The sequence below is a fragment of the Armigeres subalbatus genome, chromosome 1 (assembly GCF_024139115.2).
Source record: "Armigeres subalbatus isolate Guangzhou_Male chromosome 1, GZ_Asu_2, whole genome shotgun sequence".
Taxonomy (NCBI): domain Eukaryota; kingdom Metazoa; phylum Arthropoda; class Insecta; order Diptera; family Culicidae; genus Armigeres; species Armigeres subalbatus.
The window spans coordinates 234,937,731-234,961,893 of NC_085139.1; the positions used below are offsets into that span (position 1 = coordinate 234,937,731).

General features: G+C 41.4%; 1 protein-coding gene across 1 annotated transcript in view; it reads right to left on the minus strand.

Annotated features, from left to right (window-relative positions):
• LOC134205900 (transient receptor potential protein) overlaps positions 1–22,866 on the minus strand; it is a 60,387-nt gene extending 37,521 nt beyond the window's left edge. The window contains exons 1-5 of the mRNA XM_062681596.1: positions 22,131–22,866; positions 3,797–3,941; positions 3,585–3,680; positions 3,344–3,486; positions 2,715–2,916 (exon numbers count right to left, since the gene is read on the minus strand). Coding sequence (XP_062537580.1) covers positions 2,715–2,916; positions 3,344–3,486; positions 3,585–3,680; positions 3,797–3,941; positions 22,131–22,351 — 807 coding nt within the window. The 5' untranslated portion in view covers positions 22,352–22,866. The remainder of the gene's footprint in view (positions 1–2,714; positions 2,917–3,343; positions 3,487–3,584; positions 3,681–3,796; positions 3,942–22,130) is intronic.
• Positions 22,867–24,163: the final 1,297 nt, after the last annotated feature.

Consider the following 24,163-nt stretch of genomic DNA (forward strand, 5'->3'; position numbering starts at 1 on the left):
TCAGGGGTCGAAATGGGAGAGCAGGAGCCATAACACCAATTATAATGAAACTGGGCATGCTGTTGCTCAAACTTCATGTTACTTTTGATCCCGGGAGTTACTACTGCTTCAGAAGGAGGCTAACTTGAACCCCAAACTGTTGGTCTATAGCCAACGACAGTTCATGGGATGGGCAAAGAAGACCTCTTTTGCTCCCGGGTCCCAGGGCGTTGAACGGAAGGAAAGTTTTCGAAAGGTAAGGGAAATGGAACAACTATTTACGATTTTATAATGGGCTGTATTCCGATTAAAAACACCAACAGAGGCGTGTGCGCTTGGCTGCTGTACTCAATCAGATGGCACATTCTTGGGAAACATTTTGGTGGGGTGATCTGGGAAACATAGATTGGTCGTGTTCACGTGTGTTTTATCTTGTGTGCTTCAAAGGTGGGGTCATTGAGCCGACGGATCAAATGGTTAGATGAAACCGATCAATCAAGTCTCCCCGACTTCAGTAGCTCCGGTCGCTGATAAGATTTCCCGCATCGCGGAACTCGGGGACATTCCGCATAAAACATTGGTACGAAACGGGAGGGGGATAAGACAGTCTTCGATCCCACTGGTACCACACGCTTAAAATGACTTACATATTTATGTGTTCCGTTCACACAAAACGGGCCTTTCCTGGAACAACTCATATTATGAGTAATTACGATGTTACTCATTTTTGTGTAACCGATGGCCGATGATTTTCGGTGAGTTCATTTTACACAGCGAGAGAGCAGTCGGAAATCGAACCTAACCTCAATTGTTAATGTTACAGTAAGCTAACTTTTCCATACTTATTCGGAGGCTTCTCCAATTGTTTCGATCAACAAAACAAAGTGCGATGATTGTTTTTATTTATTTATTTCGTCAACCGACGTAGACGTAGATTGTATTCGCACATTTTTTTTGTTTCGCCATAAAAACAAAAGGAAAAACCTCCGAAAAAGTACGATTTCTTGCAGCACATTCTGCACACGTTCGCCATTATAGCGATCCGAAGGGACTTTGACAGTTCGATGCAAACTCACTTACACATATCATGCACATGTGAGACAGTACACAGCGACTGCTTGCGTTTCATTCAAAATTTTCACTCATAGTGAGAGTTGGTCAAGGCGTCGCCGTGATGTGTAAAAGCTATTCATGCGATGTGTACTTGACTTTAAGCGTGCATGTTGCACTCCTCTCTCGCCATGGCAGGCACTCTCAATAGGGGAAGGGGGGGCAATATGCCCTAGCTAAGCAAACACTGCTCTATTGTCTTATTTGTAATGCTATTCATGAGTATTTTTACATTATGCATCAGTTAAACAAGATTATTAGTTGATGCCATTCAAAAATCTCAATCATATTGATAATATTCACATTTAAAAAAAGTGGTGATATTTTGTTGCCGGAAAACTCATGAGGCTAAACGCCTTTCAGCTGGCGGCTCCTAGGGAACAAAGTACCACGCGTCGGCGAATCAGCATTCTAGTATGGATAGTCCGTGGAGACGCAAGTACTTTGTAGGTTATTGCCACTAGGGCGTTTTGCCTCGCCAAAATGTTAGATGTTTCTTCAAAATGTGGAAATTTTCGGTTTTTCCGACCTTCCCATGCACTATTTTGAAACTTTCTTCGCCTATCGTACATAATTTTAGACCTAGTTTAGTTACGGACATATTAATGACGGTAAATATGAGGGAAACCACAAAAGGCGTTTTGCATCGGGGGGGCGTTTTGGGGCCTCTTTCCCTATCAAAATTTACAGGAGGTTCGCTGCTTCTAGTACCGAATAGGTACAATCATGTCCGTACGACGAGAGTATCACTCTTTGACTCCCCTAGATTCGTCCAATAGACCTACGAGTGCTTGTTTGTTCGGCATTCCTCGCTTGTTCTCCTCCGCCTAGACATTGCAGATAGCTTCAGGCTTGTTTTCGGACGCCTTGCTACCATCGCGCAGTGCTATTAGTGCTATCATTCATATTTTAAAATTGAACGTTAAAACGCGAATAAAATTAAACTATCTTCTTTCCCAACCATACATCTGGTACAATGTTACCGTTTTGTTCGGTAACAAACTCAAAGAATGCTTTTTGAAATTGAAATTGATCTTCAGAAATTTCTACCAGAGCCGGATTTAGGGGTCGAAATGGAGGAGAGCAGAAGACATAACACAAATTACAATCATATTGAACATGCGACTACTCAAACCAATAACTAATAACATCAGGAATGCAAAAATAATCATTTCTATTCGAAATTGAATGAATTATCCGGAATTATGTCCAGTGCCTCATTCAGTGGTAAAAAAAAACACTGAATGAGAAAAGTCATGCAACTACTCAAACTTCACAAAATTACATCTGGAATCCAAACTCCCGGATAAAGGGGGAGGCAAAAGGAAGGTCGTGCGATTTATACCATCACTAGTATTGCCCTCCGCTCGCTTCTTTAAAACATTCTTCACGCCTGCCGTATTCCAACGGAAGTATCAAATCTATACTTTCGCCTCTAATTATATCATGAACATGTACGTCTAAGTTTGGAAAATGATATTAGCATTTCCATATCATTGTAAATCGTTTAACTTCACGTAGAAGTAATAAGTACACTCATATCATTAATATTTTGTTTGCTATAACGTTATCATTTGAAATTCATACTCCTTCAAATAATTAAAAAAAACTCGCAAACACCTTACCGTGTACTCTGCCCGGAACTCGGACTCGGTTCGACTGAGCCGCCGCAGCTCCCACGACAGATGGAACGCCGTCGAGATCGGATCCTTAGAGCTGAGTGCAATCAACGAACTGGACGAGAGCGCTTTGTAGGCGTTGATGCGTGACTGGGAATGACGGAGGGAGTCCTGCTCGCTGGACGTCACACACTCGTCGCATCCGCAGCTGTGAATAACACAAGATACAGAGAGTTTAGTCGGTGGGTGAAATCAGTCCTACGACAACAGTTGGTCCTTATTGGGCGAAGGGTGTAAGTTATGAACCGATTTCGTAATAATTCTCAACTCGTGTCTATGCATTTTTAAGTTGTGACACCTTTGTTCTCCGCAATGTGCCCACAATATCTTATTCCATCGGAATGGATCCTGACGGTGCAGGCTTGCATAGTGCCGCCAGCTGATCCACCGGCATTAGCACGTACAATCAATAAATATATTCAGGAGCGCAACAGTTACTGCACCGGCTCCAGCGTCGGAGAAAGCGATTACATAAATCAGTATACGTGCTTTCCTGATTGGACTCTTGGTCACGCGACTCGAGTTCCGAACGTCCCCAAGGTAAAGGTGGTGCGGATGGTTGGTGGATCGCTTACCGAACGTCGTGCGGCATCGGAAGAGTTGCTCCTCGATCCAGCAGGATTTTCAGAATCTCGTAGTTGTTTTTGTGAGCGGCTAGGATGAGCGGAGTGATGTCGGCGGTGAAGGAGGAAGACGAGCGGTCCACGGCTTCCCAGCTCTGTGAAAATTACAAAATTGGGAGAAATCTCTTTTAGCCCCGGAGCTTATCTGTCTTATGTTAAGATTATGTTATATGGAAAATCGAACAAAACTCACGTAAGGCATTCCGGGAATGTGATTTTCCTCCTCCCACAGGAGTAAAGTTTCCACCGCTTCGACGTATTCCTCCTTGATGGCGTGCAGCAATGCATCCTGCGTGGGGTGGGAAACCATAAATTGGGAGTTTTAGTAATAATGTTGTGAATAAACGGACATGCACGATGGGTAGTAAAAAGTTTGAATCAATTTAGCGAATGTCGGTTTCGTACCTGTACTTTGATTCCTTCGCCAAGAAGCAGCCGGATAAGTTCTATGTTTTCATTTTCGATGGCTGCTATCAATGCAGAACGATTCAGCGGATCTACACAGTTTATGTCGAACTCATCTGGGTCGCCTTTGTTTTCTTGAATTATTCTGAAATTGAATAACAAAAAATATTGAAACTTAAATTGCAAATGTAATACATACTAATACTAAGGGAACAAGGAGGGAACCAAGGGAACAAGGGAGCAATAGAAGATTGCAATGATTGATGACTAAAATTGTCATTTTTTGGGCATTTGGTGCAGTGTCTCAATATTTAAAATTTTATGAAAGTCATTGGTACTATACCAGGGAGGCTACTTCAGAATCATTTTGAATCCTTGGAAGTGCCTTCTTCCCGGTATATCAGTAAACAGCAGGGCGAATTCGACAATTGTTCTTTTGCGTGAAATTTGCAAACAAAACACCGGGCCTTTACCAAATAAAAGTGGAAAATACTGTCACCAGGCTTCAATCTTTTTGCAATGAATTGTTAACGTTTGTTTGTTAACTTATTTATTGTTAACGTTTGCGACTTTCACCCGTGTGAAGCAACAATGTCAAGCTGTTCTATAAAAAATTACAAATTATTTGGCGAAACAAAGAGAAATTCACAGAAAGCTTGTGAAAAAAAACCAGAACGTTCGATGATATTTATTAAAAAAAAAAACAGTCACAGAAAATCTGTAGAACAGTTACAATACAATTCAGTACCTCTGGTAGTTGATCCGGCATTTATTTATTGTCAAAATATTACGTGATGGGTGGGCTTACGCCATTAGCACTGATATGGCAACCAAAGACATATCCTGTCGTGGTGGTATCACATGTTGACTATTTTTGTTCAATGCCGCTTCACAATTTGGCATTGACGCAGTGATTTTACGGAAGTGCATGTGAACCAACGGACATCGTGTCTTGGAGCCTGGAATAGTGATGCAGTGAGGTGGGCCTATTTTCTCAGTAATAATAAAGTGAGATCTCCTCCTTTTTGCAATACTTTTCTGATGTGTTCCCTGATGATGATGAGTCGTAGCTACGCTTAAATCTAGCTAGATAGGTATATCAAATATATTATATTAACAATATAGCTCACTCTCATGCAATACTGGCGACCCATGCTTTAGCGTATGTGGCGCCACCCGTGGCAGAAATGCAACTACTACACGCTTAAATTTCGCGCAACCCTAATTGACGAAAGTGTGTCAAATCTGAATAGCAAGAGTCCTTCATAAAAAGGACGGAATGGCAGAACTGTGGAATCGATACCATTTTTTTACTAGGGTGGGTGTACAAATTGTCGCCATATATAAGAACAACTATTTTTTAAGAAATGTGTAAAAGGCATGCGGGTCGACTTTATATATCAAGCAAAAGGTTTTTCTTCCTGCTCCTTAGAACAGCTGAGAAAACCACAATAAAATTTGTTATAGCCCTCAAAATTGATTAATCCATAATAGGAACGCATGCACCAGTTGTGGCACTATTTTTAATTTTGGTTCCTTATTTGGCAAATCCCATTGTTTTCTTATGGGACTGGCCAAATAGGGACCACTAGTGCGACAACTGGTGCAAAGGACGTCAAAAATTAAGCAAAATCTATTTTTACAATTATGCTTTGCTTGTTTTGGAGGAGATCAAAGGTTTTATCGTATCATATGAATATGCTTTATCGATATGAACTTGGTTTGCGGTGATTTGATTGGCAATTTGGCATATAAAGCACTAGTGCGACAACTGATGCTATAGCCACAACTGGTACATCTAGCCTAGTTAGTTTATCATAAACATGGCTAATCGACAGGAAGCGTAAACTCGATTTCTGAAGTTTGGACACTTCCATCCATCAGACGGCCTTTTTTATTTTTGTTAGGGTGTGCCACTGCGACCAGTTCCTCCTAGCGCGGGGTCATAACAATACACCATGTGGGATTTAATACCTAAAGTAATTTTACGAAAAAAATTATTCTAGGAATTGGTGAGCTTGCAATTTTATTATTTTACCTGCGCTACGTAAATTCGTGCTCATCAAAAGATACATAGTACACGCCTGGGAGAGAGCTCTCGATACTACACATCAAATTAAATATATACTGTCGTAATGCAACAGGAAAAAAAAACACGTAGGCGTCACCTGAAAAGACTAAATTTTGTTTTGTGCGTTATTGTTGTAGGGTGGGTGTACCAATCGTCGCCATACATACTGTTTTTTTAATGAGTAAAAGACATGCGGGTCGACTTTATATATCAAGGAAAGTTTTTACTTCGTGCTCCTTAGAACAGCTGTGAAAACCACAATAAAATTCGTTATAATCAGGGTAGAAATATTTCACAGTCAATGCAGTGAAAAACATGGATCTCAGTAAAATCTGCTGTCGCCTTCATCACCGCCGTGGTGAGTGCGACTGGGTGCAACCGAAAAATCATTTCCAACACCGACTATTCAATTTCGCATTCAGCCACTCACAAGTCGCTCTGACATGCTGCTCAGTTCGCGCCTTACCGTATGACTGTGAGTGGCCCATTTAAACGCGTGGTGAATTTTTTCAATTTGCTGGGTGAATGTGTACATTTTGCTGTGGTAAATTTCATCTTCGCGGCGCTGTGGGTGATGTGAGTTCTTTGGTTTACTTTTCTGCCTCTCCGGGAATGTGAGGTTGATTTCAAAGCAGGAAGAAAATAAAAAAATGATATAAAAAACATCACCTTCATCCAGTGCTGCCGAATATTTACAACCCTGGTTATAATCCTCAAAAATGATTAATCTATAATAGGATCGCATGCACCAGTTGTGGCACTATTCTTAATTTTGGTTCCTTATTTGACAAATCCTATTGGTACATTCAAAGTTAATTGCCTATATGCCGGGTATTAAGCCACCCGGAGTGGAAATTAATTACTATGTCTGAAACTTGATTAGGGGCTGTCCACAAACCACGTAGACCGAAATTTCACTTTTTCAAACCCCCCCGTCTCCCCTAGTAGACTTTCGTAGACTTTTTCTAAACACCTCTCTCCCTCCCATGATGTCTACGTAGACTTTTCAAATTTTACAAAACATCATATGTGATAAGAAAAATATGGAAATCAACCACGTTTTAGGCAATTCAGATAATCAATTCCATTTCCATGTAAACATTACAACAAAATTCGAATTTCAAACTTAACAAAATCACACTGAACAAAATCCAACAAAACAAAAATCAAATTGAAACGAAATCAAATTTAATCCTCTGTCCATAACTCCTGAAACCAAATCTCAAAGCCAATTAATTTAATTACTGTTGAATTCAATGCCTCCTAGAAAAAAAAATTTAGAATTATTTCCCGAGGTAATTTTTGGCATTGGCGTAGCTACCTCGGATGCCTAGGGGGGGCTACAGCCCCTTTATATTTTTTCTCGAAATTGACCCTCTTTTTGAAAATTCTCGAACATTTTAACATCTCATCAAGTTATCAGCGGTAATGTGACAAATGCAGTCCAAACACCTAAGGCAATTGTGGATCCATCACACTCATTCACATTATTCTCTTTTCTCAAGCACGTGCACGTGTGCACGTGTGAGCAACAACTCACAGTCTATGTTTAATTGCGCTCGACTAGCGTCAGGCAGTGGATATATTTGCATACTTCATAAATATTCTATCTATCTCAAATGAAAAAAAAAAACCCTGATTAATCCACCTAGCGGTGATGGTGCCTTTCTCTTGCATTATAAAAATAGTATTTTGGCCATTACTCTCGAGCCCATAGTCCGATCTGACCAATTTTCAATAGGAAATAATGGTAGAGTATCCTGCGTCGAATGCAACTTGTTGCGAGTAAATCGGTTAAGGATAAGTACCTGAAAAATGAGTGACATTTTTTTTTGGGCTGGTGCGCACAGACACACACACATACACACACACACACACACACACACACACAGACATCACCTCAATTCGTCGAACTGAGTCGATTGGTATATAACACTATGGGTCTCCGGGCCTTCTATAAAAAGTTTGTTTTTGGAGCGATCATATAGCCTTTACCGTATACTTAGTATACGAGAAAGGCAAAAATAGTGCAACTTTCCATGGATTCCGCCGAGAATCTTCCAAGAATTCTGATGAGAATCCTTTAGTGATCCTGACTGGAATGTTCCAGGGACTCCTACGGGAATCTCTAGATATTTCGACATGAATCCTTCAAGAATACCGATGGGAGCCTCCAGGGATCATGAAGGGAATCCACCAGAGATTTCGGAGGGAATGTTTCAGGAATTCCAATGGAAAAATTTCAAGGATTCCGACGAGAATGTACCAGGGATCCTTCACCCTCCAGGAACTTCGACGGGAATATTTCAGGAATTTGAAGGGGAATATTCCAGGGATTTCGTTGAAAACCCTTCAGGAATTCTGATATGATGGTTCCAGGTATTTCATGAGCAATGTTCTAGAGATGAAGACGCATATCGCCGAAGGATTCCGAAGCAATCCGTCGAAGGACTTCGAAGCAAATCGTCGAGCGACTCCGAATTAATCCTTCAGTTATTTCGAAAAGAATCCTCCAGCGATCTCGAAGGAAATCCTCCAAGGATGTTGAAGCAAATCGTTGAGGGAGTCCGATGCAAATCATCAAAGGATTTCGAAGCAAATCGTCGAATGGTTCTAAAAAAAAATTCGTTAAAGGACTCTGAACAAAATTTATGAGAAATTCTGAAGCAAACCGTCGATGTACTCCGAAACGAAACGTCGAATGATTTTTAAGCAATTCTTCGCAGGATTCCGAAGCTAATCGTCAGCCGGATTCCTTATCGCCTAGAGATCCCAACGCAGATCATTTGCAAAACGTCGAGAGACTCCAAATTAAATCTTCAAAGGATTACGAAGCAAATCGCCGAAGGATTCTGATTTGTCAAGGAATTCCTAAACCAATCTTAAAACGAATCTGGAGATATTCCGGAGCAAATCAACGAGAGATTCTAAAGCAAATCCTCCATGGAAGGGTATTTTTCACAGATTCTCAAGGGTATTGCTTAACAATACTGGAAAGAATCCAGTAGGAATTCTTCTGGATTACGATTGGAATACTTCGATGAATCCGAAAAGAATTCTTTAGAGATTGAAGTGAGAATTCTTCTCGGATTCTGATGAGAATCCTTCTCGGATGCTGATGGGAATCTTTCTCTGAATTCAGAAACAAGCTAATTTTTCTTCCACTCATTTCATTAAGTATGATAGAGTGAATATGAGAGATAACTCTTTAGTCTTCAAACTTTTTCGGTAATTCATTATGCTATATGTTGAAAACTGATATCACTGCTAACTAACTTATCAAATCCTAGGGGGGGCTAATTTTTTTCTAGGGAGGGCTAAGCCCCCCCTAGCCCCCTCTTATTTACGCCAATGATTTTTAGTTTAACCTTCTGTCTGTGCTCAAAAAAACTTACGTTGTCTGTGCTCTGGGGTCAAATTGACCCCAAATTGAAATTGCTATAACTTTTTTATTGTTCGGCCGATTTTGGATTTTTGGGGCTATTTCGAAAGATAATTTAATCATCTTTAAGATCGTTATTAAAGATTGACTATTGGTGGGCGGGTACATCGCGGGGAGAGGTTTTAGTGAACAAGGGTACAAAAACAGTGATTTTTCATGATTATTTTACTTATATTCGAAAATCCTACCCATTTTGAACTGCACCTTTTTAAAAAGGCTATGCAGAAAGGCATGTGCTTTGGCATGAGGCGTTGATAAGTTTAGAACTCGGCCGCCAGGTGGTGTTATATTTGAATTCATTATTTTAGACTACTCAAGATATTCCGATATAGGGTGGGTGTACCAATTGTCGCCATACATAAGAACAACTATTTTTAAAAAAATAAGTAAAAGGCACGTGGGTGAACTTTATATATCAAGGGAAAGGTTTTACTTCCTGCTCCTTAGAGCAGCTGTGAAAACCACAATAAAATTTGTTATTATCCTCATAATTAATTAATCCATAATAGGAACGCATGCACCAGTTGTGGCACTATTCTTAATTTTGGTTCCTTATTTGGCAAATCCCATTGTTTTCTTATGGGACTGGCCAAATAGAGACCACTAGTGCGATAACTGGTGCAAAGGACGCCAAAAATTAAGCAAAATCAATTTTTACAATTATGTTTTGCTTGTTTTGGAGGAGATCAAAGGTGTTATCGTATCATATGAATATGCTTTATCGATATGAACTTGGTTAGCGATGATTTGATTGGCCATTTGGCATATAAAGCACTAGTGCGACAACTGGTGCTATAGCCACAACTGGTACATCTAGCCTATAGAATTCTCCTCAGTGTAAATATTTTTATCGCACAAATTTAAAATTAGTTAAAATGGCGTCTTGATCAAAGGTCGTCTAGTGGGAATGGAATATCTTGTAACGGAAGTAATAATTGGGAATTTTACAAATAGGCCGCAAATTGGCTGATCTTTGGTTACGCATGTAGACCCAAAGACCTTAACTCCAGGGTTTTCTTGGATGACCTAAAACATATTCTGTGGACACATTCCATTATTTGCAGCATCGCTGGAGCAGGTTGAATACAAAGAAAACTTTTGGTGAACTCTACCACGACATTCATGTTTGCCAAAAATGCTATAAACCAAAATACATCATATCTCACATGGAACAATATACTCAAATATAACAGCTCACTAGTGCCACGTCGTGGAAGAAGTGCTCATTATATTGAGCACTGCTTTGTTGTCCTGGACATACTGAACAATGTTGCCGAATACAACTTGGGTGTAGGTATGAGGGATCTCAAGCTAAAGCAATATTTCAAATATGCACATATATTGCAAGTACACTAGCGCCGTCTATTTGTAAATTTCCTAATTATTTATTCCGTCACATGGCAGTCCATTCCCATCAGACGAACTTTGTTAAAGACGTCATCTTTACAAATTTCAAATTTGTGCTATAAGAATATTTACAATGAGGAATATATCGGAATTACTTGAGTAGTCTAAAATAATGAATTCAAATATACCGCCACCTAGCGACCAAGCTCTAAACTAATCAATGCCTCATGTCAAAGCACACGCCTTCCTGCATAACTTTTTTGAAAAGGTGCAGTTCAAAATGGGTAGGATTTTCAGATATAAGTAAAATAATGTTTTTGTACCCTTTTTTACGAAAACCCCTCCCCGCGATGTACCCGCCCACATATAGTCAATATTTGGTAACGAACTGAAATATGATTAAATTATCTTTCGAAACAGCCCCAAAAATCAAAAATTGGCCTTACATTAAAAAAGTTATAGCAATTTCAATTTGGGGTCAATTTGACCCCAGAGCACAGACAACGTAAGTTTTTTGAAAAGAGTGTACTGTAGCGCATATTTTCGAGATTTTTCAAGCAAATTTGCACCTAGGAGACAGATCTCGACGAGTTTTACCAAACTACCAAAAATTAGGAGAATCGGTTGAAAACTAAAAAAATGGCAGCCACTCAAAGTGGCCTGGGGTCATATTGACCCCAGAGCACAGACAAAAGGTTAAACGGACATTCCGAAATATTTCCCGTGGAAATTCAGAATGGTTCCCACGATATTTTTTTATTTCTCTTGCAAATTTGGAGCAATTTCTTGACGAAATTTAAATAAATCATATGGACATTCCAAAAAATATGTTCTGAATAATTTACGGTGGAAATTATGGAGAATTTTCAGTCTCCAGAGAATTTTGTGAAAAGTGAAAAGTAGGTTTTCTCGCGGAAATTTTGAAGAATTCCCTTTACAAGTTCCAAATAAAATCTTTTGGGCATTCCATAGACTTTTTCTTGGATATTCCAAAATGCTTCTTTTGTAAATTCCAAAAAATAATCCGTTGAAGTACGACATAATTCCCATAGTTTGCAAAGAAGTTCCTGCCGAAAATCAAACGAAATTCTAGTAGAATCTGCAGTAAAATCCAAGTGAAGATTTTGAAAAAAAATCGAAAGTTTTTATAGAATACTTTGGCGAATTTTCCTGCTCAACACAGAAGAATTTCCTGGTGAAATCCATGATAGTTTTAAGCCGTAGCTCAGACTTTTACTTAAGTAAAATTCATTATTTTTTAAAGGAGAAATGCAAGAGATTATATCGGTAAAGTCTTGCAAAAAAAACCGGAACATCCTAAAAAATCAAACAAGTGAACTTCGCACAAAGCTGCTGTATAAATCGCTTTTAAAAAACATAAAATCAAAAAGTCTACGTAGACTTTTGGTATACCCCTCCATCCCCCTTCATAGACTATCGTAGACTTTTTCGAAACCCCTCCCCCCCTCAAGAGTCTACGTGGTTTATGGACAGCCCCTTAGATTGCTCGAATTCGAATGACGTGAGAAGAGTCGTATAGCCCCATTTGAATAACATTGTCACCTCACGTGAGAATCGCTAAAATCGACTCACCTCACGTCACTCGACTCGTAGAATAAGCCCAAACACTTTTGATCTCCTCTCAAAACAAGCAGAGCATAATTATTAAAATCTGGGTAAATAGAATTTCACCAATTTCGGATTTAACAACATGCTTCTCGATAAAATTCTCCTTTTTTATCGAATGCAGCAAAAATAAGGTAAGGGACCGCACACATATTACGTAAGCACTTATGGGGGAGGAGGGGTCGGTCAATATCTTACGCTCCATATAAATAAAAAATCAAAATTCGTCAAATTGACGTTTGAATCTTTGTTTACAAAAGCAGATAAGTCTTTTTGAAAATTTGGTATTGATTTTCAGGAGAAACGTCACATCTACACGCTTAGAAGATAATGGCCAAAACAAGTTTATCGACCATTTCAGATAACAGATGGTGCTGTATTCACTAGTAAGGTTGTCTCTATTTTGATGTATGGGGAAGAGCGAAGTGACCTATACTGTTAATATAATTTATTTGGGTATATATAGAGAAAATGTAATCTACTTTATCGACATCAATAGGAAATTGACATTAATAGGATTCTCGGAGTAGAAGTTTTTTTTCAAAACTAGGAGCTTGGCGCATCTCTTGTTTTGTTATGTCTCAAATTAAAGAGCCATAATATAAAATACCACATATGACAACTATGGTATACAAGCAATCTAATAATGGCTTCATTCTCGATAAATTTTATTAACAGATAGCGAATAGGCGTGATGTAGCTTTACCGAAAAGTGAATCCTATAGCTGACCATGACTTATATAATGACAGTTATTTTACACTTGCTTGTAAGGATTTAAGACGATTAGAAACGGTAGGGCAAATTTCATTATCTTTGCTCAACTTTAAAGTGATGCTTTTTCAAATTTTTAAACTAGGTTGCAGTATACGGACACGACCCTGGGAGATTAGCGAATAAGACAAATAAAATGAAAGAACGACGCAACATAATCTACATTGAGTATCGACTTGAACTGAAATACGTAGAGAACATAAAAAAAACTAAGAAAGACAATGTGATAGGTGAATTTGAACAAGTTAAAACAAAATGACATCTTACGAAATATTCGACAAAATAAGAAGTAAACTAACTGTTTGATTGTTAAAACTTGTAATACTAGACATCACTGCAATTGGTAGAAGACATAACGATAGGTACAATTATCCAAACTACTTCTTTAATCGCATATAAATAAGGGAAGCTCTTAGATTAATATTTCGATTCATTATAACATAACTTGTATAAACACTATCAGAATAATATCCCCAATTTAAGTGTTACTTGGAGGTGGCAATAGTATCGCCCGTTGTCAACATAGACTGCTATTAGATATTGAATGTCGGCTCCAAGAAACTCTAAACACAATTTTATATTTAAATTCTCTACAAATATAACATTTTACTTCTCGGAAAACATTTCTTTTGTTTTAAGAGCTTCTATTATTTGTTTAATTAATTATTAACAGGCTGACGGTAAATAGACTGAAAGGAAAGGGAAATCTATACAAAAACAGAAATTTTGAGATTCTACAAGCTTCTACAATACTCAAACAAACAGTGTTCAAGCGGTCAACATAGACTAGCTCTTCTAAGTATTGGTCCTAGTAGAGGCAAAACTTCTGTTCGGGTCCAGTCTTGACAATTTAAGCTACCATGTAGCTCAAAAAAAAAAGAAAAATTCTCTGTAAAAGATGGAGATGGAGATGGATGTTGTAAGTAAAAATATGGTAATTTTTATCGTCTTGAGTTTTCGCTTGTTTTTCATTGCTTTTGTTTCTTTTTCTTTGTCTCGTTCCAAAGAGCGAGTAATGTCGCTTAAGCCTAGGCCTTTATGTACACTGATTGTAGGAGCGCTAGCCCGGCTCCTGGGGGATTTCACTGGTTTCCAATCCCTGCACTACGTCGCTCTCAGGGATTGGATCAGGTGCTCTTTCCAGAGCGGATGGTAGCTATCTTGTGGGACTGTTAAATCCCACTCAAACTAGGCACTTGGTGCAACCCAGTACAAAGGTGGAAATATTCTCGAAGTGGACTGTATTAGATGGGTCTCCATTTGTGGACTTCTCTGTAGCACTTTGCAGCAATCAAAACTCGGTTTGTTGGTTTGGAAAAATATTCTAATTAACTCTTGTATACACAGTTTCCGTCTGACGAGTGGCCAAAATCCTTAATCCTACACCTTATTTATTTACAGAAGTTTGGGGTTACGCAATTTATTTACATCACTTACTCTCTAGGAGGCGGTGCCAATTTCGGCTTTACTCTGTTGCGCTATTCGCTTATACATTTTTTCTACCCGCGCTTGGATGTTTGCTGTTATATACATACATGTGCCTGGATCTATAATACATAGGGAAATTCCTAGCTGCGCAAACAAACCAACAGAGCTTGGGTTTTTACGAATTGCGGGAGAGACAGAAAGTGGAGACCCTTACTTTGGCGGTGGCGCCAACACTGATGTATATAAGTATTCGTCATGTTTTCATTATAATCTATCTGAATTTATGCGAATACTTTTGCCCATCAATGTATAAGCCAGGGCACTAGACAACCAGCTGGGAACCAGCTTCATAGTGCTGGGTAAGATGCGCCAACGTGTGATTGGGTGGCAGCCAATCAACGCAAGGATGTGCAAGCTGAGGATTAAAGGCCGTTTCTTCAACTATAGCATCATCAACGTGCGCTGCCCACACGAAGGGAGACCCGAGAACGAGAAAAAAGCGTTATTCGCGCAGCTGGAGCAGGCATACGAAGGATGCCCACTGCGGGACGTCATGAACGCACAGGTAGGAAGGGAGGAAATGTGTAGACTGGTTATCGGGCCGGATAGTCTGCACACCGTATCGAATGACAACGGCCAACGATGCATAAACTTTGCAGCCTCCCATGTAATGGTAGGTAGTTCGAAGCACTTTCTTTCCCCGCAAAAATATCCACAAGACCATATAAAGATCACCAAACCAAGAAACGGAAAACCAAATCGACCACGTTCTAATCGACGGTAAATTCTTCTCCGACATCACGAACGTCCGCACTTACCGCAGTGCGAATATTGAATCCGAACACTACTTCGTTCCAGTATGCTCGACGGTGTGTCGAAGCTAGGCGCAGCGTCTCTTGAAGATGGCTGGAGAGATATTCGATCCGCCATTGGTAGCACCGCAACCGCTGCACTTGGCACGGAGCCCCCGGATCAGAGAAACGACTGGCATGCCGGCGAATGTGAGCAGTTAGTTGAGGAGAAAAATGCAGCACGATATAAACAGGCGCGGAATAGACAAAACCCGATTTTCCGGAGGAAAAAGCGCCAGTAGGAAGATCGAGACCGTGAAGAGACGGAGCAACTGTATAGCGCTAATAACACACGAAAGTTCTATGAAAAATTGAACCGTTGACGTAAGGGTCACGTGCCAAAGCCTGATATGTGTAAGGACATAAAGGGGAATTAGGTTATCCAAAGGTTATCCAAAGCGTTAGGTTAGGCGGCAGCACTACGAAGAACACCTGAATGGCGATGAGGCAGACGAAGATGGCGGTATGGTGATGGACATGGAAGAACGCTCGCAAGACATAATTTTACTGACTCCAGATCTCCAGGAAATCCAGGATGAGATTGGCCGGCTGAAGAACAACAAAGCCCCTGGGGTTGACCAACTACCAGGAGAGCTATTTAAACACGGTGGTGAGGCACTGGCTAGAGCGCTGCACTGGGCCATTACAAATATTTAGGAGGAGGAAGTTTTGCCGCAGCAGTGGATGGAATGTACAATTGTAGCTGGATTGTAGCAACTACCGCGCTATCACATTGCTGAACGCCGATACAAGGTACTCTCCTAAATTTTATGCCGTCGACTAGCACCAATTGCAAGGGAGTTCGTGGAGCAGTACCAGGCTGGTTTTATGGGCGAAAGCTCCACCAAGGACCAGGTGTTCGCCATTCGCCAAGTACTGCAGAAATACCGCGAATGCAGCGTGCCCACACATCATCTATTCATTGTCTTCAAAGCAGCATATGATACAATCGATCAGGATCAGTTATGGGAGCTAATACACGAACACGGATTTCCGTATAAACTAACACGATTGATCAAAGCGACGATGGATCGGGTGATGTGCGTAGTTCGAGTTTCAGGGGCAAGGTGATGATCTTTCGTGTACATTCAACATCGCTTTGGAAGGGGTAATACGAAGAGCAGGGATTAACACGAATGATACAATTTTCAATAAGTCCGCCGAGCTATTTGGCTTCACCGACGACATAGATATTATGGCACGTAACTTTGAGAAGATGGAGGAAGCATACATCAGACTGAAGAGAGAAGCTAAGCGGATCGGACTATACCCGACTAGAAGGTCATATAAAAATTATATCAACCTATGTTATTATGTTATACTAAATTTTTATAACGAAATTTGATAGAAACATGGTGCAGGATGTTGTTAAAATATCTAAATTTCTATCAAAAACAACAAAAAACTATCAATTTTTGTTACAGCTTTATTATAAAAATAACATATTCTGATAGAAATTTATAACAGAATCAGATACAAAATATATTGTTTCTGTGCAGTTGGAATTTTTACAGGTCGTGATAGGTCTCCAGATTGTGATCAACAATCAGAAATTTTTGTTTTTGTTCGAACAAGAATATTTTTCTAGAACATGAAACTAACAACATTACAACTAAGGCAACCTTCTCAAATTATATCAGCGTTGTGATATCTATGGCTGGGAGACTTTGCTACATCTATTTTAATTGCCTACTGTTGGGCAATTCGGTGTTAAGCATTTTTCAAATCATATTATGATATAATCCTGTTACAACATTTGAAAGATAATGGCTATTGAGAACAAAATTGTATCAAAATAAGTTATAAATATCACAATATGTTAAAATTGTGTTCAGTTTCTGTTATGCTCTTCTAGTCGGGTATGGTGGGGTGCAGATGGCGTACGGTCCGTGGAGGAGGCGAATGAACCACGAGTTGCATGAGCGTGACCTTCCACGAAGTCGCCTGCCCCTATCTGGTTCTCTGTTCAATATTGCTTTCGTTATTCTTTCTTCCGACATTTGCACTATGTGACCCACTGGAATCTACCGTATTTTATACGATTCACAATATTTTATTCTTTGTATGCTTGATACAGCTCATGATTCATGCGTCTGCGCCACACACCATTTTCCAGTTACCCTCCGAGTATTGTACGCAGCACTTTTCGCTCGAAAACCCTGAAAGCTCTCTGGTCCGCCTATTTTAACGTCCATGCTGCTGTCCATAAAGGGCTACTGGTAGAATCAGAGTTTTGTATAGAGCATATTTTGTTTCCTTCTGCATGTTGCGGGACTCAAGCTGGTTACGTAATCCGTAAAAGGCCCTAACCTCGCCGTCTCCCTATTCAGTGGGACAAAAGCCTCCACTACTGCTCTGCGATCGATCCCAATGAGGTCGATGTCGTCCGCCAAGCCCAGGACCATATGCGACCGTGTGATGATAGTACCGTTCCTCTGCACGCCAGATCTCCTAATAGAGCCCTCTAATGCAATGGTAAACAATAAATTCGAAAGTGCATCACCCTGCTTCAATCCGTCTTAGGTCGCAAATGAGGTTGACATTTCGTCTGCAATCCGGATACTTGATTTCGAGCCATACGGGGTTGCACGTATCAGTCTAGTCTGTTTCACCGGAAAACCATGTTCAGACATTATCTACCACAGCTCATTCCTTTTTACTGAATCGTATGTTGCTTTGAAATCTATGAACAGATGGTGAGTTCATAGTTGTACTCCCGGTATTTACCAAGGATCATCCGCAGGCTAAACCTCTGATCCGTCGTTGATCGGCCCTCACGAAAACCTGCCTGGTATTCGCCGACGACGGACTTTTCAAACGGTCTCATTCTGTTAAACAGGATTTTGTAATCCCTCTTAAATTGGCACACTCTAGTCTGTGAACTATATGAGGCCATACGAGGCATATGAGGCCATCCAACCAGCCGGCAGGCAGTTCTTCATCCTCCTATATTTTCTGGATAATGTGGTAGATTGATTGATGCAGCTGCTCTGTATCCACTTCATCCTCGTATGGATAGTAAATCTCCTCATCAGGATTTGCTAAAAACTTCTTCATTTCCAGATCTAATTAATTTTCAGGACTACACAGCTGCCTAGGTCTTCCCTGTAATACCAAACAACCAATTTTTGGATCCGAATGCTTATTATCTAATAGGGTAAATCCGGGTGAGATGCCGCATCGGTATAGATGCCGCACTTCAGAGATCTGGTGGAGCGTGTTACCGAATACTGAATAAGTGGGAAATCCGGATAAATGGATTAACCGAATGATCAACATCACTGAGACACTAAGTACCTTTTTATTCATCCGTTCGTAGCGTACACCATATTCAGACTGCCAACTCTTTGCTCTTTAGACTCATGGTTTATTTGATTACATACGATATCACATTCCCCCCTTACAATAAGTCTTAATCTAGTAATATTATTTGCACATAATGTTTGAGGTATTCAGGACGTTTTGTTTCTCGATTACTACAGCGGATAATTGACGGTTCTTCAGTTTGACTTTCTGGAACCGGTGGTAGTCGTGTTTCATGGCCGGGTCTCGATGTTCACATTTCACCTGGTGGGTACTGTGGGTACATTCACCGGCTTCAACTGTGTCACATTCCTCCGGTATATCTTTCCAGTTTCCAACGAACGAATTTCAGTCACTGATCCTTCTCTTCTAATAATCTGGAACTTTTCAGCACTGCAGTTTGTAGCTAATTTATTCTCCTTAATAAGCCTTTTTGCTACTACGACGTTTCCTTTCCTTAGCTGACTCTCTTCTGCTTTCCTATTACAATCTGTTGCTTCTGCTTCAGTTACTTTTTTCTCCCAATCGCGATCTGTAGTTCCTTCAATGCATAATCCATTCGTATAGTGCATGCTCGGAATTTTGTGTCGAAGTATCCTGCCGAACATAAGAGCAGATGGGGCTTCTCCTGTCGTCGAATGTGGAGTGGAATTGTACATCAGGAGCAAAGTACGCAAATCGCACTTCCAGCTAGTAGAGAATTGTACTGTTTATCCGCTCTACTTCTCCATTTGCTTGTGGCCAATAGGGCGTGGTCTTTTGATGCTCGATACCAAACTCCTGACAAAACTCCGGAAGGATTCGCTGACAAATTTGGGCCCGTTATTGGATCTCAGTTTCTGGTATACCAAAGCGACTGAAGGCTTCAGACAAGGCTTGGATGGTTAACTTTGCAGTGGTTTGCTTCATTACTATTACTTCCGTGAACCTGCTGAAATAATCAACTAGTACGATGAAGGCAATGAACCTAGAAAGTCAATAGCCACGTCACACCATGGTATTTTGGGACATTCTAGTATGTAGCATAGGTTCCGGAGGACCAATGTTGGACACCACGATCAATTTGGTTTTCTTCTTCGTATCGAAAATCCCAAGATATCCAATTTCGCGGGCGGTCGCGCTGCAGCAAGGTACCCGGCAGAACGTGGAACGTTATAGACAGAAGCGGAGACAACATACCCGCCTTTTTCAGGAGAAGAAACGCCGCCTGGACGAAGCGGAGTGCGAGGAGATGGAACAGCTGTGCCGTTCTCAAGATACACGCAAATTCTACCAGAAGCTCAACGCATCCCGCAAAGGCTTCGTGCCGCAAGCCGAAATGTACCGGGATAAGGATGGGAGCATCTTGACGGACGAACGTGTGGTGATCGAAAGGTGGAAGCTGGACTACGAGGAACATTTGAATGGCGCTGAGAGTACAGGCAGTGTAAGTCAAGGCAGCGGAGGAGATGACTATGTCAGTTCAGCGGACGATGGAAGCCAACCAGCCTCCACCTTGAGGGAAGTTAAGGATGCCATCAAACAGCTAAAGACCAATAAAGCAGCTGACAAGGAGCTGAGCTCATCAAGATGGGCCCGGAAAAGCTGGTCACTTGCCTGCATAAACTGATAGTCAGAATCTGGGAAACTGAACAGTTACCGGAGGTGTGGAAAAAGGGGTAATATGCCCCATCTACAAGAAAGGCGACAAGCTGGAGTGTGAAAACTTTCGAGCAATCACCATCCTTAATGCCGCCTACAAAGTGATATCCCAGATTATCTTCCGTCGTCTGTCACCATTAGTGAACGAGTTCGTGGGAAGTTATCAAGCCGGCTTCGTTGACGGCCGCTCGACAACGGACCAGATCTTTACTGTACGGCAAATCCTTCAAAAATGCCGTGAATACCAGGTCCCAACGCACCATCTGTTCGTTGATTTCAAGGCGGCATACGACAGTATAGACCGCGTAGAGCTATGGAAAATTATAGACGAGAACAGCTTCCCTGGGAAGCTTACCAGACTGATCAAAGCAACGGTGGATGGTGTGCAAAACTGTGTGAAGATTTCGGGCGAACACTCCAGTTCGTTCGAATCGCGCAGGGGACTAAGACAAGGTGATGGACTTTCGTGACTGTTGTTCAACATTGCGCTAGAAGGTGTCATGCGGAGAGCCGGGTGTAACAGCCGGGGTACGATTTTAAACAGATCCAGTCAATTTATTTGTTTCGCGGATGACATGGACATTGTCGGCCGAACATTTGCAAAGGTGGCATAACTGTACACCCGCCTGAAACGTGAAGCAACAAAAATTGGACTGGTGGTGAATGCGTTGAAGACAAAGTACATGTTTGTGGGCGGAACCGAGCGCGACAGGGCCCGCCTGGGAAGCAGTGTTACGATAGACGGGGATACCTTCGAGGTGGTCGAGGAATTCGTCTACCTCGGATCCTTGCTAACGGCTGACAACAACGTTAGTCGTGAAATATGAAGGCGCATCATCTGTGGAAGTCGGGCTCCAGAAGAAACTGCGGTCAAAAAAAAAGATTCGCCGCCGCAACAAATATGTCATGTCTTCTTCTTCTTCTTATTGGCATTACATCCCCACACTGGGACAGAGCCGCCTCGCAGGTTAGTGTTCATTAAGCACTTCCACAGTTATTAACTGCGAGGTTTCTAAGCCAGGTTACCATTTTGCATTCGTATATCATGAGGCTAGCACGATGATACTTTTATGCCCAGGGAAGTCGAGACAGTTTCCAATCCGAAAATTGCCTAGACCGGCACCGGGAATCGAACCCAGTCACCCTCAGCATGGTCTTGCTTTGTAGCCGCGCGTCTTACCGCACGGCTAAGGAGGGCCCGCGTCATGTACAAGACGCTAATAAGACCGGTTGTCCTCTACGGACATGAAACATTGACAATGCTCGAGGAGGACTTGCAAGCACTCGGAGTATTCGAGAGACGGGTAATTAGAACCATCTTTGACTGTGTGCAAGAAGACGGTGTGTGGCGGCGAAGAATGAACCACGAGCTCGCCCAGCTCTACGACGAACCCTGTACCCAGAAGGTGGCTAAAGCCGGAAGGGTACGAACCGTGTATTGTGGCGTCAAATTGTTGATTCAGTGTTATCTGTTTAGATGTAGGCTAAATAGATGAAAAAAAAATGATCGCTATGTAAGCGCACAGTTATCGAGCCTTTTGTTATTTTTACTAATTATGATAACATTCGGGCCTTATTGATCCACAATTGGATCCCAAAGATTGAGCTTCATCATCCGTGTCACCAGAGAGGCTAGTAGCCACTGAAACTCGTTAACGAAGTGGAGTTAGGGAGGCGACATCTTACACATCTAAAAAATTACGACATTTGCATGTACAGTTCGCACAGGTCCGAACATATTGCTGACTTTCAGTACAACACATGATGTCTTTATTACCCTTCCCAGTGTGGCTGCTTACATAATAATCGTGAAGCTCACTGAGCATTCCTTCATCGCATCAGCAACTACTTACCGTCTCACAGTTGCGCAATCGCCCCGCTCCGCACTGAGCAAAAACTTCTTCTCCGTTTTGGTCAGTATCACCTCGGGAACATCGCGATCGAATTCCGAAACGGAACTCTTGATCGATTTCCCATCGCCATCCATTTCCCCTGGGCCGCGGCCATCTTCGGTGTTCGCTAGGGACCCGACCGAGTTCACCAGGTTCTCCCTGGAGTCGGTCGTCTTTTTCATGTTGCCCACTTAGAACTAATCACAACTGCTCGGTATTTCGGGTCTGGTAATCCTATTGCTTTCGTTTTATTTGGTCAACACTGGGTGAACTTCTCAAATAGAATATCACGGATGATTATCGATTCAGCTTCGTTCACTGTATTTCCCAGAACTCAGTCATTACTCAAATCTACATTTTTGAAACTGTATTCTTCAAAATGTTTTCAAACAGCGCGCTCGTCCAAGATTTTTCTAACTCACATTGGTGAACATTCGAATATCAGGATTTCACAGATTATATAACTTGCTTAATCGAATTAAGCAGTTGATGTTCCATCAAATCTTCAGTAAATCACAAGGCTTTATCACTTATGAAGATTTCAGAATGAACATCTGTAAAACCTCCCGCTGGAATGTGCAGCATTCCTGCAATATCCGAAATCTTCACGAAAATTCCACACAGCTAATCCGTATCCGAGTTCCAAGTTCCGAAAGTATCCCACACACTGACCGTCACCGTTGTTGACCGATTGACATCCGACGGGCGAATACCCTGGCGAATGTCGGCAACTCGACAGTTCCTTCTTTTCGGTGGCGGTCGATGCGCCTAATTCAATTAGCGAAATTATGTCAATATTGGATGTGATGTAACGTAATATGTAGAACCGTGTGTCCGTGTACCACGCGCCGGGCACCTTCAAACTGGTAAACGATGTCTTGGAGCCACAGTGGGGAGCAGCGCGGTAATGGGGACGAACGGACAACAAGTCGAGTGGGCCCGACGTTGCCGGCGAGGACTACGGTTCCCCATTTTCAGTTGTGCAGTTGCTTCTTAGTCTGGGAAATTTGTGGCGCGTTTTTATTTTTGAATATGAACCGAGAAATAGACACACGCACATGTTGCTTGATGCAAACGGCAGGATTCGATAACTATGTGGGGCGACGAACAGGTGATGTCCGTGTCAGCAAAAGTGACAAGCGGTTGAACGGGCATCGGACAGGTGGGCAGCTAATTGTCTTAGAACAACGAACATCATGTATCAACAAGCTACCGGGAGTGATTTGGTGTCTCCTGTTGATGTTTCGATTTTGCTGGTTTTGTAATTCTATTTTCTATAGTTATAATGCGCTTGGTGTTGAAAAGGATTTGTTTCTAGTGCTATCGATAATTACGAGATTTGCAACCAAGCGTGTCCTGTTTTATGGCAGAGCTGTACGATACTCGGTGGTGTGCATGTATCGATTTTATCATCGCGTGTTCTAATGGGAAACAGGATCCTTTTCATGCCGTCGAGTTCGCGCAGAATGATATTGCAATTAGATAACAGCTCACTGTCAGAGTTTGCCGGATAATAACTCTGTATTTGCTGATAAATCTGTTAGAGCTTTTGACCTAAAAATTTAACTATTGAGAGCTCAGAAAAGTAATCGGTGAAGCCACGGCGAAATTAAAGGGTTCGTTTCCTAGTTTGGTCGAGAAGATCTTTCATATTAGAAATTTTCTCGACTTATTTTGGCGCAATCCATAGTTCCGATGCTTTCAATTAATAACCGAGAGAGTCCATCTATAACAGTAAATTGCCGGTGTCGGGGTTGATCCAGTAGCCAAAGGATGAACGAAGTTGCTTTCCTGTTCTCTCGACACGTGTTGACACGTCAGAAGAGGAGATGGCGTGGCTCAAACAGGAAGCTGTTTGAGTGAGAGAGCTTATCGAAAGCGTGCTTTGGTTGGATAGCTTAGGACCGCTTAACCTTCCTAATGCATTAGAAAAAAGTTATACATTGTGCATGGGGGTCCATTTGGACCCAAGATTTCATCACGATTACAAAAAC